At 39.5% G+C, this 18,074-nt stretch overlaps 1 protein-coding gene across 2 annotated transcripts; it reads right to left on the reverse strand.

Annotated features, from left to right (window-relative positions):
* Positions 1 to 906: 906 nt before the first annotated feature.
* LOC137495879 (NACHT, LRR and PYD domains-containing protein 3) lies at positions 907 to 15,511 on the reverse strand. 2 transcript variants are annotated; one of them, XM_087256342.1, is made up of 10 exons: positions 15,364 to 15,511; positions 14,645 to 14,913; positions 13,904 to 13,924; positions 9,179 to 11,021; positions 8,878 to 9,051; positions 7,413 to 7,586; positions 7,016 to 7,183; positions 6,394 to 6,567; positions 3,844 to 4,017; positions 907 to 2,416 (listed from the first exon to the last, which is right to left on the reverse strand). In XM_087256342.1, the coding sequence occupies exons 2-10, from the start codon at positions 14,901 to 14,903 to the stop codon at positions 2,215 to 2,217; spliced, it is 3,189 nt and encodes a 1,062-aa protein (XP_087112468.1). In that variant the 5' UTR covers positions 14,904 to 14,913; positions 15,364 to 15,511; the 3' UTR covers positions 907 to 2,214. The 2 variants fall into 2 exon arrangements, with proteins under 2 accessions (XP_087112468.1, XP_087112467.1); XM_087256341.1 differs by having other exon boundaries at positions 14,645 to 14,944.
* Positions 15,512 to 18,074: the final 2,563 nt, after the last annotated feature.

The raw sequence follows: 18,074 nt of genomic DNA on the forward strand, positions 1-18,074 counted from the left end.
GTGGCCTTTACATGAGAACAGCAAGCGTAAAAGGCACTTGTGAGTGAAATTTGAGATCTCAAAAAGCATCCACAGCGCCCTCTGGTGGATTTGTGAAAACAAAAACTGCTTAAAAAAACGTAGCTACTGGGAAGTATTTGGCGCTCTCCAGAAGCATATACAGGGCTACATTTTTAAAATGAGCCTGAGTTGAATATACAGTGGTCCGTCGCTATAATGTGCTTCACCTTTCGCGATTTTGTGGATTTTTTTGTGCAATTTGACAAGTTTTTTTTTTTGTTTTTACAACACGTCTGCATCTTGATAGGGGAATCACCAACCTATGTCACACATGATGTCACATGGGTTCAACTGCACATACCGGTTGCAAAAGAAGACTGGGGGTGGGTGCTGGTCAGTCATTGCTTTTGAAAACACAATTGGTTGGGTTTAGGGAAGAGGGAGGGTGGGTCAGTCAGTCTGTCAGTCAGTCAATCGACAGCAGCCTTTGGTGGATTTACATGAGAACAGCAGGTATGAATGGCACTCACAAATCTGAGATCTGAAAAAGTGCACGCAGCGCCCTCTGGTGGACTGGCGAAAACAAAAACTGCAAAAAAAGCATTTCTCCCGGGATATATTTGGTGCTCTCCAGAAATGTATGTAGGGGTACGTTTTCAGAATGAGCCTGGGTTGAATATGCAGCGTAAGAAAAATACATCACACGTTTTAAACTAATTGCCCTGTAATAGTATCATCCTCTACACTTTTAAAAATAAAGTTAAACTCAGTGAGGTTATACCTTTTTAAAAGGCACACATTTATACCTAAAAACTGTACATAACTTAAAAAAGTAGGTACACTTCTTATACGATTTGTTCCCTTCAGGTACAAATGTGTGCCTTTTAACAAAAAGTACGACGGCAGTGACAGCATTTATGCTTTATTATTTCTGAGAGTGAATAAATAAACTAATATCTTTCTGCACAAACATTCAGAACGTAAAATATTGGAGCAGGTAATGATAACAAACATTTTAACATTCAGGCGTTGTATTCTGAATCATGTGGTCGATGTATAATAGCAGAATGATTAGGAGTTTTAGATGGAACAGGAATAAACACACTACTGAAACACCTCAGGCAGCAATAATCAATTAAAATATTAATAGGAGGGCTGACGGCAGCCTGAACATTATTTCATACAAATCAGCCTTTACTAATTAAGTAGCTTTATTTATAAAAATGAATATGAGTGTAATTTCGGCTCTGTCTCACACACTGATGAAGTCGCTGCTGATTTGTTTTTAAATTAGTCACGACAGACACAAATGTGTTTGGCCATGAATTATTCAGCAGATTATCATATATTCCATACTGAAATAGTTAGCCGTCCATTTTTAATTTGCAATAGAGATTTTTTCCCCTCAAAGTAACAGGCTCATAATGGATGCCTGGAGGTATTACACACTCTTATGATGATATACACATTTCTGAGATTAGAAAACAGGTGCACCGGTCTCATTTAAATACAAGACATGTAAAACACACACACACACACAGAGGGCTGTCATATAACAGATATTAGAATTAAAGATAAAATGAAAACATTTCAGCAAACTTCATGCCTTCTGTATAAAACACTGTATAACAGATAGCAATGAAAACAGGTTTACCATCTCTCCTGATCACTCCAAAGTGAATATATGAAGTCAAACCTGCTATGACCAGAAAGGGTTTTAAACTATTGTTTTAAATTGTTGTTGTTTCACGTGGACCATATGAGCTGTTTTGTATAGATCTTTGTCCCTAGCAATGGGCTATAAATGTTTTTTTCTCGGTTTATTCACAATTAAGAAATGAGAGGATGCAGGACTGAACTGTGTGTAGGCTACTTAATATTGAGGATAAGCCCCAATCAGAGAGGCGAATATCAACAGCCAGAACTCTGTTTTCAGATGTATGCGTTTTCCCCCATCCACACTGAGACGAAGAAGCAGCGTTTCAGAATGAAAACAGCCTCTTCAGCTTGTCCAAAACGTTCGGCGCTTGAAAACTCCGGCGTAGTGTGGATTGATGGCGTAACCATAGCAAAACTTATGCGCATTCAAACTAAAACGCATTAGTGTAAACGGGGCCTAAGAGGGAAATAATAATGACTGCGGGACAGGAGACAAAAAAACAAAAACAATAGGAACAATAAATTAAACACAATCAACACTGGGGAGAAATAGGGTCAAGGAGCACATGAGGAAAAACAGCAAACTAAACACAAGCAAGGAATAGAGTCTTCTGGCTCCTCCAAACAGTAGGGCCTCGCTCCTGAATCCAGTAAGCTATTGCCACTCATGTCCAGCTCTTTAAGATGAGAATTTGATGAATGTAGAGCCAATGCCAAACTCTCACAGCAAAAATCACTGAGATTGCAGCAAACCAATCTGAACATAATAATAATAATAATAATAATAACAAAAATCGGTTAGTAAGCATATAATTCATTTTAAACATATAAAGAAGAAATATGGTTATAACATGGAGAATATGGTTTACATAGATTTATCTCCTGTTGGAAAAAGCAATGTTTGGGTATGTTTGGGTTTCAGGTTCTAAGAAAATGCATCAACACCATCTTAAATTGTGGGGTTGAAACTCATTGTTTCTGTTTCAAATTGAAGAGGAAATGAAGCACTCGGTTAAGTTTACATCATTTTGTACATTGGATTCCACTTTAATGGAAATGTATTAAATTAACTGGATTAATGTAACCATGTAGCAGAAAACGGCATGTTTTACTATAGATTTTAGACCTAGGGTGCCGCCATCTTGGAATACTGCTGTGTCTGATGTCACGGGGTTGGTTCTGTTCCCTCAGCTGAACAGATACAGTGGAGGTAAAGGAGACTGTAAAGCCTAATTTAACCGAATGCGTGAAGTTGTGGACGTGGAGCTGCTGCAAATACAAGCATCAGGTGTGTGTCTAATATAAAATTATAGATATTTATTCTATTTTTCTTATTCACTCTCTGTATTACACTGCCTGACTGCCTGTCTGGGTTTCAAAGATGGTAGTAACAAACTGAACACAGAGACTGGACAGCCTAATTTAACCCAATGCATGAAGTTGTGGATGTGCATCACAGAGCTGGTGAAAATACAACAAATACAGGCATTTAGGTGTCTTGAGTTGTGTTTTTTCTTTTGTTAATACCTTTCGTTTGATGCACTTTGGACCACTCTCTATATATAGGATAAAACCTGCCATGTGAAAAAAATGCACTGATGTTTTTCTTGTTGAACAAGAAAAGAGGCAAGGGGCTGTGGTAGTGAAAAGTGAAAGTACCCGCACCCATTACGTCAGAACCGGACAGAGTCAGGCAGCGTATTACAGAGAGTCGAGCAAAGCGCATCAAATGATCGGTAATTAAAAGGGGAAAAACAGAATAAATATATATTTTTATATTAGACACACATCTGATGCTTGTATTTGAAGCAGCTCCACGTCCACAATTTCACACATTGGGTTAAATTAGGCTGTTCAGTCTCTGTGTTCAGTCCTTTACTTCCACTGCATCTGTTCAGCTGAGGGAACAGAACAAACCCCGTGACATCAGACTTAGCGATATTCCAAGATGGTGGCACCCTAGGTCTAAAATCTATAGTAAAACACGCTGTTTTCTTCTAAATGGTTACATTAATCGAGTTTGTTTAATATATTTTTATTAAAGTGGAATTTACAAAATAATGACAACTTGACTGAGTGCTTCATTTCCCCTTTAATATTTTATCAATGTGATAAATAAATAATAACACATGTTATATTGTACTTATTAGCAACTAAATTAAACCAAATTAGTAAATTTCAAACCTCAGTTTCTCCAGCTGGCAGTTTGGGCTCTTCAGTCCATCACAGAGCAGAATCACTCCTGAATCCTGCAGGTCATTGAAACTCAGATCCAGCTCTAACAAATGGGAGTTTGATGATTGCAGAACTGATGTCAAAGATTCGTGACACTGGTCAGTGAGATTAATGGAGAACAATCTAAACAGCAAATGGAAAAAGACGATAATTTTACATCCATTTACATCCATTGGATAAGCTAAATTGTCCCTAGTAAAGTTGTGTGAATGAGTTTGTATGGATGTTTCCCAGTGATGGGTTGCAGCTGGAAGGGCATCCGCTGCGTAAAACATAAAACATACGCTGGATAAGTTGGCGGTTCATTCCGTTGTGGATACCTCAAATTAATAAAGAGACTAAGCCTAAAAGAAAATGAATGAACGAATGAATTATTTACAAAGGATATAATAAATAGTATACATTAGAAAAAGCTGCAAAGAAACTAGCAAACAGTTTTAACAATTAAAATTAACAGCTATTATAAAGAAATACAGGACAATGTATCAAATCTCATTAGTTGCGTTTGAAAGAAAATCCACCAAAATCGACTTCTTTCAGATGTTATTATTATTATTATTATTAATCTTTAGTATATGTCTGTTCAAACCATTCAAACAGCCACCCAAAACCCAGACTTTCGCACAGCTTCAAATTGCGTGTACAGGCACCTATTTATCACTATGGAGAGCTGACAGTCACGCACTGCTACATGAACTGACTGTTTGGAGGATTGCATAGGAGGGGCGACGGCACCTGTAATGTAAAGGAAGGAAATCCATCTGTTTTTATATTTATTTCAATGTGTTTTCATGCCTAAATAAACAAAAGCACTGAACGGATTTACATTTGAGAGCAAGGGATGTGTCCTGGTGGTTAAGCGGTATGGGTTGCATAAAGGTAGGATTGGCTATTCATTGCCACCCTGCATAGAAAGATTGAAAATACATACGGGAGAAAACGGGAAAAAAGATATGGTCTTAACTCATGGTTATATGCATGTTTGCTAATGTAACTCTGCTTATATACCAACCCGAGCTCATGGTGGAAACATAGCTCCGTGGACTTTTCTGCGGACTGCGAAATTATGGAATCAGGTTAGTCTCAAAAGAAATTCACGCAAAAGACACGATGTACACATGCGTAGCCAAATTCACGTGCAAAAAAACCAAATTCACGTGTGTAAAATATTTATATACACAAAAATTTTCACGTGCTCAAAATAAAAATACATTTTCATAAAATACGTTTTACAAATGCAAAACACGATTTGCAAATTTATAAGAGTGTACAAAAAGTTTTGAAAGTTTAAAACTTGCGAGTTCCTCCTGAATGAGAATGTGCAAATCCTCTTTCACGTACGACTCCCCCTGGATACGTGTGTGTGTATATTTTAGACTTTCCTGGCAGAGTCAGGGCTACTCGTACCTACTCGAATTTGGCTACGCATGTGTACATCGTGTCTTTTGCATGAATTATTATTGAGTCTAATCTGTCTCCATATGAAATACGTCCCGGTAGGTACGTATTTGAGCAGTTTTTGTTTTCGCGAATCCGCGAGAGGCTGATGTGCGTGCTTTTTCGCGTCTCGAGTTCGCGCCCGCACTGTTCTCGCGCGAAAAGCCGTCGGAGGCGACCGTTCGTCCGACTGGCTGGCTGGCTGAACGACCGAACGATCGACTGGGCGGCTGGCCGATTGGCCGACCCGACCACCCTCCTCTTCCTCCTCTTCCTCCTCCTCCTTCCCTAAACCCAAGCAACGGTTAGCAAAAGCCGTCCAGAAAAACAAAAACAAAAGCCCTCATCTTTGATTTCGACCGTGTTTTCGGATCCCGCTGCGTTCTCGCCCTTATTTTTTGGATTCTGTTTTTCATCTTACCTGATTTCTGGAACCGCTCTTCCCTGGACCCTATCCCGGTTGTCCCCGCGGCCGGCTCCTTCTCCTCCGGGCCTCCGCTCCACCGACGTAACGCTGTGAGCTAAGTGGACAAACTGGTAGCAGCAGGAAAGCCCTCCACTCGGAGGCGAGCCGTCAGCCGGCAAGCGCGAAGAGGAGCGGAGCGGCGCCACACCGCCCTGCAGCGTTCGCTCGAGACAAACTAAACGCGGCCATACGTACCTTCGGCCACGTAAATCGCGGTCTCCAGAAACGTCCGCGGGGCTAAGTTTCCAGAAAAAGCTTGGGTTGTTATATACAGCATGTGAATTAGCAATCAATGCCAGGGCTTCCTCAGATTAGTTTTTTTTTGTTTTTAATTTAATTTGTAATTTTTCACAAAAATATCACCACATTCACCATTCTAATTGATTTGTATAATGATACCCAATGTGCATCAAACCAACATATAAAAGACATCTGAATGTCAAACCTCTTATTAAAGTGGAATTTACAAAATAATGACAACTTGACTGAGTGCTTAATTTCCCCTTTAATATTTTATCAATGTGATAAATAAATAATAACACATGTTATATTGTACTTATTAGCAACTAAATTAAACCAAATAATAAATATCAAACCTCAGTTTCTCCAGATGACAGTTTGGGCTCTTCATTCCCTCACAGAGCAGCTTCACTCCTGAATCCCGCAGGTCATTATTACTCACGTCCAGCTCTTTCAGACGAGAGTTTGATGATTGTAGAGCTGATGATAAACTCTCACAGCACTGACCAGTGAGATTACATTGTTCTAATCTGAATTTCATAAAAAAAAAAGAGGATACATGTAGATTTATTGTTTAAAACATTTCAGCTTCATGTGGGTTTTGAAAATAGCATCAGTTAAATTACTGAATAATGTGTAGGAATACCAAATATAAAGGAGCACAAGGTTTGGAGAGTTCGATATTTTTAATGTCACATATACTTTCTCTAAACTGTCATCGCTTTGAGGCCAGGAACTTCACCTGCTTTGTGCACTTTTAAACATTTTGTAGTAGATTTTGTGCATCTTCTATTAACATTGGAGCTTTGCTTCATTGTTAGACTTACATGTTTCACCTACTGCATTTGAACTACATCTGTGCCTAGTCAGATTTAAGCTAAAGTTGTAAATTAATAAAATAAAAAATAATGAAAAAAGATGTGATGCTTTAAATACACACATTACTTAAATTATATTTGAATTATATGAATATCAAACCTTAGTTTCACCAGCTGACAGCTCTTCAGTCCATCACAGAGCAGCTTCACTCCTGAATCCCGCAGGTCATTATTACTCACGTCCAGCTCTATCAGGCGAGAGTTTGATGATTGTAGAGCTGATGATAAACTCTCACAGCACTGACCGGTGAGATTACAAGATCCCATTCTAAATAAAAGTAATGAAATGTACAGATTTTTAAATCAATTTTATTTTCAAATCATGTTTTCACTTTTTTTTGTCATATGAGGGTTATCATATTTGTAGGTGACACAGAAATATTAGAGGATGCTTCCCAATTTAGACAATCTACTCAATCATTTTGTTCATTTAAAAGTTCATGGATAATTGCCATCAATAAACATTTATAATTGGATAGATGCATTCAATCTCAAACCTCAGTTTCTCCAGCTGACATGTTGAGCTCTTCAGTCCCTCACAGAGCAGCTCCACTCCTGAATCCTGCAGGTTATTATCACTCATGTCCAGCTCTATCAGACGAGAGTTTGATGATTGTAGAGCTGATGATAAACTCTCACAGCACTGATCAGTGAGCATACAGAAGTCCAAACTAAACAGCATAAAAAAGGACAAAATACATCCAATAATTAGGTTTTTAAATTATTAACATCTTCATCTGAGGTTGATAACAGTAAAAGTGATTCATAACAATCCTTTCAACAAGTACTGGAGTTCAGCAATAGTTTTTCAGGACACAAACACACAACCCATGTAGTATTTTTGACAATAAAACATATAAGTTTATATATATATATATATATATATATATATATATATATATATATATATATATATATATATATATATATACACACAAACACAGTGCATCCAGAAAGCATTGATACCACTTTACTTTTTCCACATTTGTTTATGCTCCAGCTTTATTCCAAAATGGATTCGATTGATTGATTTCTTCAGCATTCTACACACAATCCCCCATAATGACTATGTGAAGAAATATTTTTTGAAATTGTTGCAGATTTATTAAAAAATAAAAAAGCTGTAAAATCAGATGTACATAAGTATTCACAGCATTTGGCATGAAGCTCTACATGAAGCTCAGGTTCATTCTGTCTCCTCTGATCATTCTTGAGATGTTTCAGCAGCTTCATTGGAGTTCACCTGTGCTCAATTCAGCTGATTGGACATGATCTGTAAAGGCTACACCTGTCTATATAAGGGCCCAGGGTTGACAGTGCATGTCAAAGCACAAACCAAGCATGAAGACAAAGGAATCGTCTGTAGACCTCCGAGACAGGATTATCTGGAGGCACAAGGCTGGGGAAGCTTACAGAAACATTTCTGCAACTCTGAAAGCTCCAATGAGCACAGCGGCCTCCATCATCCGTAAGTGGAAGATGTTTAACCACCAGGACTCTTCCTAGAGCTGGCCGGACATCTAAGCTGAGTGATCAGGGAGAAGGGCCTCAGTCAGGGAGGTGATCAATAACCCGATGGTCACTCTGTCTGAGCTCCAGCGTTCTTCTGTAGAGAGAGGAGAACCTTACAGAAGGACAACCATCTGTGCAGCAATCCACCAATCAGGCCTGTATGGTAGAGCGGCCAGACAGAAGACACTCCCCGCCTGGAGTTTGCCAAAAGTAGGACTCTCAGAGCATCAGAAACTAAACCCTCTGCTCTGATGAGACTCAAACTGAACTGTTTGTAGTGAACGCCAGGCGTTACGTTTGGAGAAAAGCAGGCAGCGCTCATCACCATCACCATATATATATATATATATATATATATATATATATATATATATATATATATATATATATATATATATATATATGTCATCAATACACATTTTAATTGGATAGATACATTAAATCTCAAACCTCAGTATCTTCAGCTGACAGTGTGGGCTTTTCATTCCCTCACAGAGCAGCTTCACTCCTGAATCCTGGATGATATTGGAACTCATATCCAGCTCTATCAATGGTGAGTTTAGGTTCTGCAGGGCTAAAGCCACAGTTTCACAGCAGGAATCATTAAGACTGCACATGGAGAGTCTGTAAAACAGGACATTTGACCAAGATAAATTTGGGTGCTTATTTTATGTGAACAGCGTTATTTGAGAAATTATATTAAATATTCAATCTTATAGGCGTAAAATAAAACTGTCATTGTGTTACTTACATGGCTTTTCTGCAGCATCTCACAGCTGGTAGGAGACTCAAGCAGCCTCCCAATGAACGTGTGTACATCCTCAGGTTGAGCTCATCCAGCACCTCCTCTGACATCAGCAGTACGTACGCCAGCAGTGAACACATGGAGGATGACAGGGGTTTTCCTAAATTTGTCCTTAAGTATTCTTTCGTTTGCTTATATAACGAATCGTCTTTGAGCTCCAGTAAGCAGTAAAACAGGTTGACTGAAGTTTCTGCTGAGACGTCCTGGCTGTGTAATATTTCTGTAATGTGTTTAGTAGTTGTTGTGATGCTGTCTCTGCTGTCTTTATTGTGTGTGAACAGGCCTTTGAGAAGTTTCTGATTGGATTCCAGTGAAATGCCCAGCAGAAATCTCAAGAACAGGTTGAAATGTCCTTTCTCACTCTGCACTGCTTTGTTAACTGCGTGTGTCAGTAAATCATGCAATGGAATATCTGCGTGTAGTGTTGACTGAGAGAAAAGCAGACGTTTGTACCAAACTCGGGTTTGTTTCTCTTCAAGGAAGAACTGAAGCTCCTCCATGTTCTTGTCCAGGTAGCAGAGGAACACATGCACTGCCGCGAGAAACTCTTGAACACTCAGATGCACAAAGCTGAAGGTCTTTAGCTCATGAAGCCCAGCTTCTTGCTGAAAGATCTCAGTGAGCATCCCTATAGACTCAAAGTCTCCGTGTACATCAATGCCACATGCGTTCAGATCTTCCTCATAAAACACAGCATTGTCTTTCTTCAGCTGTTCAAACGCTAGCTTTGCTAACTTCAGAATCATTGTTTTATTAGAATCTAACAGCTTGGTGCGTTCCCTCTCAGTTTTCTGATCATGCTTCTGGCTCTTCAAGTTCATCTGTATCAGCAGAAAGTGGATGTACATTTCAGTGAGTGTTGTGTTGATGGTCTCTTCTTCTTTCCCCGTAAGGATGTCTGTAAGGACAGTAGCTGTGATCCAGCAGAACACAGGGATGTAGCACATGATGTAGAGACTAGGAGATTTCCTAATGTGTGAGATCATCCTACAGGCCTGAGCCTCGTCTGTGATCCTCTTTCTGAAGTATTCCTCCTTCTGCTGGTCAGTGAATCCTCGCACCTCTGTGGTCAGCCCCACATACTCAGGAGGGATCTGATTGGCTGCTGCTGGCCGTGAGGTCACCCAGATCAGAGCTGATGGAAGCAGACTGCCGTTGACCAGACTTGTAAACAGCTGATCTACAGATGATCGCTCCTCAACACTCGTCACCATTCCATTGTTAAACTCCAAAGGCAGTCGACTCTCATCCAGGCCATCAAAGATAAACACAAGCGTACAACTGCAAATATGGACGATCTGTGTGGTTTCCAGGTCCTTCAGCTCAGGGTTGAATCTCTGCAGAAGCTCCAGCAGGCTGATCTTGGTGTCTTTAATGCAGTTCATCTTTCGGAAAGGAAGCAGGAACACAAAGTCTATTTCATCATTGGCTTTTCCTTCTGCCCAGTCCAGAATGAACTTGTGCACTGAGACAGTTTTCCCAACGCCAGCGATGCCTTTGGTCAACACAATCTTTTCCTGCTGATCTTTGTTCAGGTTAAACACATCATTGCATTTGATTGGCTCGTGCTTGGTCTTGTTCTGTGCTTTACAGGTTTTAAAGGCATCATCAATCAGCAGAATCTCGTGTTCTCGATTGACGTCTTTAATATCCCCCTCTGTAATGAAGAGTTCTGTGTAAACCTCTTTGAGATTTGCTTTTTTAATTTGTTTACCCTCGAATATTTGTTCTACTTTCTGCTTCATCTTTATTTTGTGAGTTTTCAACAACTCCTGCAGCCAGAGATCCTCTGTTATGAAAAATAAGAATTAGGAAAAAGCATGAGCAAAGCTATATTAGAAAAAATAATTCTAATCATAATTCATCTGGTGCAAACATATGGGGTTATAATTTATACTGCTGGAAAGTTGGAAAATATTATATAGACAATTTCAATGTGGTAATGTCATTGGCCCATGAACATTTCCTGCTTGTTATCAAACTATAGTTGCATCCCAAATCGCATACTTATGCACTATTCTACGCCATTTTGTAGTATAACTAGTGTAAGTAGTGCGTTCACACTGAAAACTCTTAAGATAATAAGTGCACTTTCATTACCCGGATGATGCACTCATTCAGCCGCTAAAATGAAGTGTGTATTGATGGACACTTCACTCACTCAACGACCGCAGGTTTGCTTACGTAGCGGAAGCGGCGGAGCTATCGGACGCACATGTTGAATAACTTTATTTATTTTGGATGGTGAAAGCAAAATTCTCCTACGTGAGTGATTATAGCGCCTCCCGATGGTGAATGCGGTTATACTCACGGCAGGTATTATTTAATAATTTCGTTGTTTATTTCACTGATTTGGCAACCGTCAAACATCATCAGGGAAACGGTTTGAATTTCCGCTTAGTAAAAAAACATTAGTGTGCCATTTGGGATGACACTACATACATATACTATCCTGTTGAGTGTGTAAGTGCATAGTGTATAGTGTGCCATTTGGGATGCAGCTTATTTCATAACTGTAACAAGAGGCAATTCTCTCTTCATGTTAAAACAGCTATCATATCATTATTTATCATTATGTGAATCTTTCAGGAATCCCAGAAGCTATGGAAATTAAAAATGTAAAACAGGAACTACATCAGGACCGTTGTTATTGTTTACAATCCTCAAAATGGTCTATACCAGCGGTTCTCAAACTTTTTTTCATCAAGTACCACCTCAGAAAAAAATAGTCTCTCCAAGTACCACCAAAATGAGAAGTATTGAAATACGTAGCGTAGTAGACCAAATTAAGCAACTACAGCTCTGCACAGTTCAAAAACGTGTCAGATTAGTTACTATTATTAAGAATGTTTATTATTGTCAGCCACTTTAAACATTATAAATAGTCTGAACGTTAAGACTGTACTGCGCTTATATGTAAAAAAAACTAAAAGAAAAACTAAAAACATCAACATTTAAATTAAAATGTGCTTTTAAAGTTAAAAATGGTAGGTTACTGTTCTTAAAAAGTAAAGAGAAAATTGCTGTACTTAAATGTAAAGTATTAACATATCGTATATATGGGCTATACGTTGTCATATTCATATACAAATCATTTTGATACATTTTTACATATATGCAACATGTACATATGACATATTTGATTCCTCCACGTACCACTAGAAGGAAGCTACCACAGTTTGAGAACCACTGGTCTATACTATTTCTTCTGTACTAATGAGGGACTACAGGGACATTCTGAACATAGGAAGAGTTCTTCTGATGTAGCAGAAATTTCTCACAGCTCCAATCTCTGCCATTTGTCTTACAGAAACCATGTGCATTTCATCGTACACAATTCATCTGCTCATGATCTTCTTTCATATAACTTTGTCATGTTTGCTGCAACATAGGATAATTTTGAAAACGTATCCCTATATACATTTCTGGAGACAGCAAATTATGTAGCCAGAGGTATGTTTGGCTGCATTTAATTTTTTTAAACAAATGCTTTGGAGGGTTTGACCAGGGCTTAATTTGTGCCAGAACACGCCAGATCCAGATCCGGCTCCTCTGAAATCTGATCCGGCACCTCATTTTACTGATCCCCCTCTTCAACCGCCCTGCTCCCCCGTCCGCTGTTCACTTTCACTTTCTTCCGCGATTCTCGTCCTCGACACCCCTCCGCCATCCAACACCCCACCAAACCCCCCCACTTTCCACTTTGGTGCGAGACACTTTCTCGGGTAACAGATCTGTTACCTCGATCTGTCCCGAGACCTTGCAATTCACAAATTAAGCAACGGGTTTGACGACATTCCTTTTTGCGCTGACCGCTTACCTCCGTATGGACAGCTTATCTACTGTAACCAGTTAGTCCTGTTCGCTTGCCGCTTGAGACTTGAGACACAGAGAGGAGTTTACCAGGACGACAAGGTTTGTGTCTGTTGAAGAGCGGTTCCAGAAAGCAGGTAAGACAAAAAACAGATCCCAAAAAACTCAATAAACAGACGAGGTCTTTTCTTTTTCTGGATTGCTTTTGAAAGCTGTCGGTTGGGTTTAGGGAAGTGGGTGGGCAATAAAATTGGTTGTGTTTAGGGAGGGTGGGTCAGTCAATTGGTTGGTCAGTGAATCAATCAGTAATTCAGTCAGTCAGTCAGTCAATCAACAGCGGCCTCTGGTGGGTTTATGCGAGAACAGCAGGAGTGAATGACAATCGCGAGAGAAATTTAAGATCCGAAAAGGAGTCCTCTCATGGATTCACGAAAACAAAAACTGCAAAACTGCAAAAAAAAAATGTGTATATATATATATATATATATATATATATATATATATATATATATATATATATATATATATATCCTGGGAAGTATTTTGCGGTCTCCAGAAATGTATATAGAGGTACATTTTCAGTATGAGCCTGGGTTGGTTTGGTGTCACTTTACAGTTCATGACTTCAGCTTGTAGTGATGGAATCAATAGAGACATTGATGTGTTTCAATATACAATCTGTTTACTATTGTTAAGTCAGGGCCTGAAGAGAATACTGTATGGTAATCTGCCTCTCCCCCACTTTATCAGGCCTACACTGCATGACCCAAAACAACGATGTACTGAGATTAAAACAAACAACAGATCTTTTAAAATGATTTTAAACTAGTGTAAAAAAAATGAATCAAGCTGGTTCACCTTGTTCCAATCCACTGTGCACTGTAAAGAGACAAAACAGAGAACATATGAGACTAATAACATAATTAGATTTAACATCGCTGTTTCGCTATAATTCGATTTTAAGAAAGTTTACATCTGCAAGGATGAAATGGTTTAAGAAGTAAATGTATAAAGTTAGAAATGTCTCATTAAAATGTTGCTCACTACATGTCTTCATTAGTTAATCCTCAAAATATGAAGTGACATGCCCATTTTTACCAGATAATAACAGAATAATAACAGAAAACTATTGTACATTTTAATATTTTTGGGGTGTTTTATATTTTGAAGTGTTGATCAAATAAATACAGTCTTCCTAAACATATAAATAAGAACAGTCTTCTTGTTTAATGAACTTAATTTGCTTGATTTCTTCTATTATCAGACATGTTGAACCCTTTCTATCTCCTGTACTTTAAAAAAAAAATCCTGGTTGCCTTAAATTTAAGCTGAATCAAATTAACCTTATGAGTCTATTGAACCTATGTTAAACTGACTTAAAACAGCTTGCATAATTTATAATATTAAGTTTGAAAATTATTAACTTAGTTTAATACGTTTCAAAGACCTAAAACATTTGCTGTCAGGACTAATTAATCATATAATGTTTTACAGTGTGGCTACTGTACAGAACCTACATCAAATTCAACACTCTGAGATTGACTTTCAGGAATATTCACAAATATGTGTGTCTATGCTGACGTTCATTAGTATCTTTACCTTCTTCATACTTGTTCTCTAACTCTTCAGCCAGCTGGTTCTGCCTCATCTTCCTCAGGATGTACAGTGTGATCATCACAGCTTCTTTTGGATTGTAAAACTCCATCATCAGATTCACGATTTCAGTGTAACCAGCGTTCTCCAGTTTACCAGCTCGGATTCGCCGATCTGCTTTTAAGTAACTCCGAAATCTGTTCAGTCTGTCCTGTTCTAGATCATCCAGAGTGTCGTAAAGCAGGTCTAAAACAGAAGCTGCCATTTTTCAGGGCCTGTTGAAGATGGAAAAGGTTTTTTAAAAATCTGCAGAGGAAGAAATATCAAAATAAATATATGTTATTTACAAGACTTCAGGCATAAAAACAAGACTTTTCTGGTATAAAAAACAAGACAAGGTAACATTAACTTTACCAATGCTGTGAAAGTGTGAAAGTTTAAGAATCTTTCCCATTTTAAATCCTCAGACAAAGACTTCAGTTTAGATGTTCATATTATAAATTAATTAAAGTAAAATATTGAATGAATGCACATGGTCCAAGTTTATCAAAGTAAATACAATATAATAGATTAAGTAAAATTTAAAATAAGTCTCTGTATTTAAGCAAGGGGTACTTTAAGAAATTAAAGCTTTTACATTTCTTTAGTTTTGATCAGTTTTAGTTACACATGAATCTGCTATTATTACTGAAGATATAGTTAAAATATTATATTTGGCGACTCACCTTGTACAGTGAATGATACTATTTGTAGATACAGTACTTCGTCGTCGTCTGTAACTGGTCTCTGATTCAACTGGAGTGCCAGTTTTCTTTCACTTTTGGAGACCTTTGCGTGCGTCTCTGCTGAATTCAAGTGACCATTTCAGAATCAAAAAACAAACGGAGCAAAACAGGTTTTTCAGGAGTTTTGCGTTATGTGAGGAAACTATGCAGACGATCACAATCAGACATCTCTTGTGTCTCGGTGCTGATTTGTTTTTAAACAAGTCACGACAGACACACGAGTGCTTGTATTTTAAGTATTGACAGAAAGGACAAGATCTCGGATACAAGTGGCCGAAATGAGTTTCCTTCGCAGGGTGGCAGGGCGCACTCTTATGGATAGGGTGAGGAGCTCTGACACCAGAGAGGAGCTCGGAGTAGAGCCGCTGCTCCACATCTGTTTCGGACGCCTCCGGGATGCCTACCTAGGGAGGTGTTCAAAGCATGTCCCACAGGGAGGAGGCCTCGGGAAAGACCAAGGACACGCTGGAGGGACTATTTGTTCAAATTCAAATTGGGATCATTTGGACACTTACCACTACTTTTTTCAGGTTAGAGCTGGAATTTATGTATATGTTGCGATGTCAGTTCAATGTACAGCGTGCATAGCATTATCAAACTATTCTTATTGACATCTTGAAGTGAAAACAGACTGAACTTGAGGCTGGGTGACCTGGTCCGATAAACTTACTTCTGCACAGACAGCATGACCGTCCTTCTCGGAACCGCAGATGGCGAGCAGGACCACAGTACGTCTTCCTCGACTTTAGCCATCATTCCAACACAGGCGCGCGCCCTAACCGAAAGTGGGAGACGCATCTCTATAGCAACCTCTCGCGACACAACCTCTCCAATGCGGCGCCTCGCAATATTTGCAAACAAACCATATGAATCATATTTATTATCATTTGAGACTAACGGAGGAACGCCGTGTAGCGAAGAGTGCTGATTTCACTCAAAAAGTTTATTTGAGTAAGAGTTAGAGTACACATATTTAAATGTACTCAAAAAAAGTACTCGTTACCCAACAATTTTACTCAAGTAAATGTAATGAAGTAAATGTAATACATTACTACCCACCTCTGAAATCAGGTAAGTGACATTCTAAGTCGATCTCTCTCTTTTGGATGTTGTAGTGCTGTTTTTATACTATAGTCATCTGCAAGTGTTACTGAGAGATCTCTGAAGACTGATGGCATTGCATGCTGTTCAGCCTTATAAACTTAAAATGTGAGCAAAATCCAACCCAAGCTCATTCTGGAAACGTAGCCCCGCGGATGTTTCTGGAGACCGCGATTTACGTGGTTTCGAGCGAACGCTTCGGGGCGGTGTGGCGCCGCTCCGCCCCTCCTCTTCGCGCTGGCCGGCCGACGGCTCGCCTCCGAGTGGAGGGCTTTCCCGATGCAATCAGTTTGTCCGCTTAGCTCACAGCGTTGCGTCGGCGGAGCGGAGGCCCCGGAGGAGGAGCCGGCCGCGGTGGACGATGACCGGGATCGAGTCCGGGAAACAGCAGGTTCTGGAAATCAGGTAAGATGAAAAACGGAATCCGAAAAATAAGGGCGAGAATGCGGCAGGATCCGAAAACGCGGTCGAAATCGAAGACGAGGGCTTTTATTTATTTTTTTTTTCTGGACGGCTTTTGCGAACCGTCGCTCGGGTTTAGGGAAGAAGGAGGAGGAGGAGGAGGAGGAAGAGGAGGGCGGCCGAGTCGGCCGATCCGGCGGCTTGTCGCGCGAGAACGGCGCGGGCGCGAACGGCGCGCGCTCCCGAGAGGCGCCCGAGACGTGAAAAAGCGCGCACAGCGGCCTCTCGTGGATCCGCGAAAACAAAAAACGCTCGAATACGTACTTCCCGGGACGTAAATCGCGGTCCGCAGAAACGTCCGCGGGGCTACGTTTCCACAATGAGCCCGGGTTGGCAAAATCAGCTGTTTTGTCTTCACTTTAGACATTACTCTAGAGAATCATTCAAACACTAGCTCTACAGTGACGATTGTGAATTAGCAACGGTTTCTGCTGTTCTGACGTCAGCTGCAAAGCTGTGTATGAATGTTGGAAGAGAGTAGTTCCTCATACAAAAGGGTTTTTAGACTCTCCGTGTTTGATTATTAGCCCTGCTGTATATTGTTTTATGCCCAATTTATGTTTAATGGAGAGAAGTTTTTTTTTTCCCAGTACATTTCTAATCATAATAGTTTTAATAACTCATCTCTAATGACTGATTTATTTTCTCTTTGTCATGATGACAGTAAATAATATTAGACTAGATATTCTTCAAGACACTTCTATACAGCTTAAGGTGACATTTAAAGGCTTCACTAGGTTATTTAAGTTAACTAGGCAGGTCAGGGCAATTAGGAAAGTTATTGTATAACGATGCCCTTCCAGCTGCAGCCCATCACTGGGAAACACCCACACACTCATGCAACAAGAACATGCAAACTCCACACAGAAATGACAACAGACCCAGCCAGGGCTCGAACCAGCAACTTTCTTGCTGTGAAGCGACATTTTAAATATAATAGTCTAAACAAGCAGCAAAAATAATACTTGTGTGTATCCATGTAACTAATTACACTTATTAGCTATTAATAAGCAGCTATTTAAGAGTGTACTGAGCTAAAAGCCACAGTTAATGGTTTGTTAATAGCGTGAACTACCTTAAAATAAAGT

The sequence above is a fragment of the Danio rerio genome, chromosome 6 (assembly GCF_052040795.2).
Source record: "Danio rerio strain M-AB ecotype USA chromosome 6, GRCz13ab, whole genome shotgun sequence".
Lineage (NCBI taxonomy): Eukaryota > Metazoa > Chordata > Actinopteri > Cypriniformes > Danionidae > Danio > Danio rerio.

What these genes read in the sequence shown, in the direction of transcription:
- LOC137495879 (XM_087256342.1), bottom strand. Translation starts at nt 14,903, where the DNA reads ATGGCAGCTTCTGTTTTAGACCTGCTTTACGACACTCTGGATGATCTA. An exon ending in TGTCAGCTGGTGAAACTAAG is followed by an intron (nt 6,568 to 7,015) that starts GTTTGATATTCA and finishes TATGAAATTCAG; the next exon opens with ATTAGAACAATGTAATCTCA. An exon ending in TGCCAGCTGGAGAAACTGAG is followed by an intron (nt 2,417 to 3,843) that starts GTTTGAAATTTA and finishes TATTATGTTCAG; the next exon opens with ATTGGTTTGCTGCAATCTCA.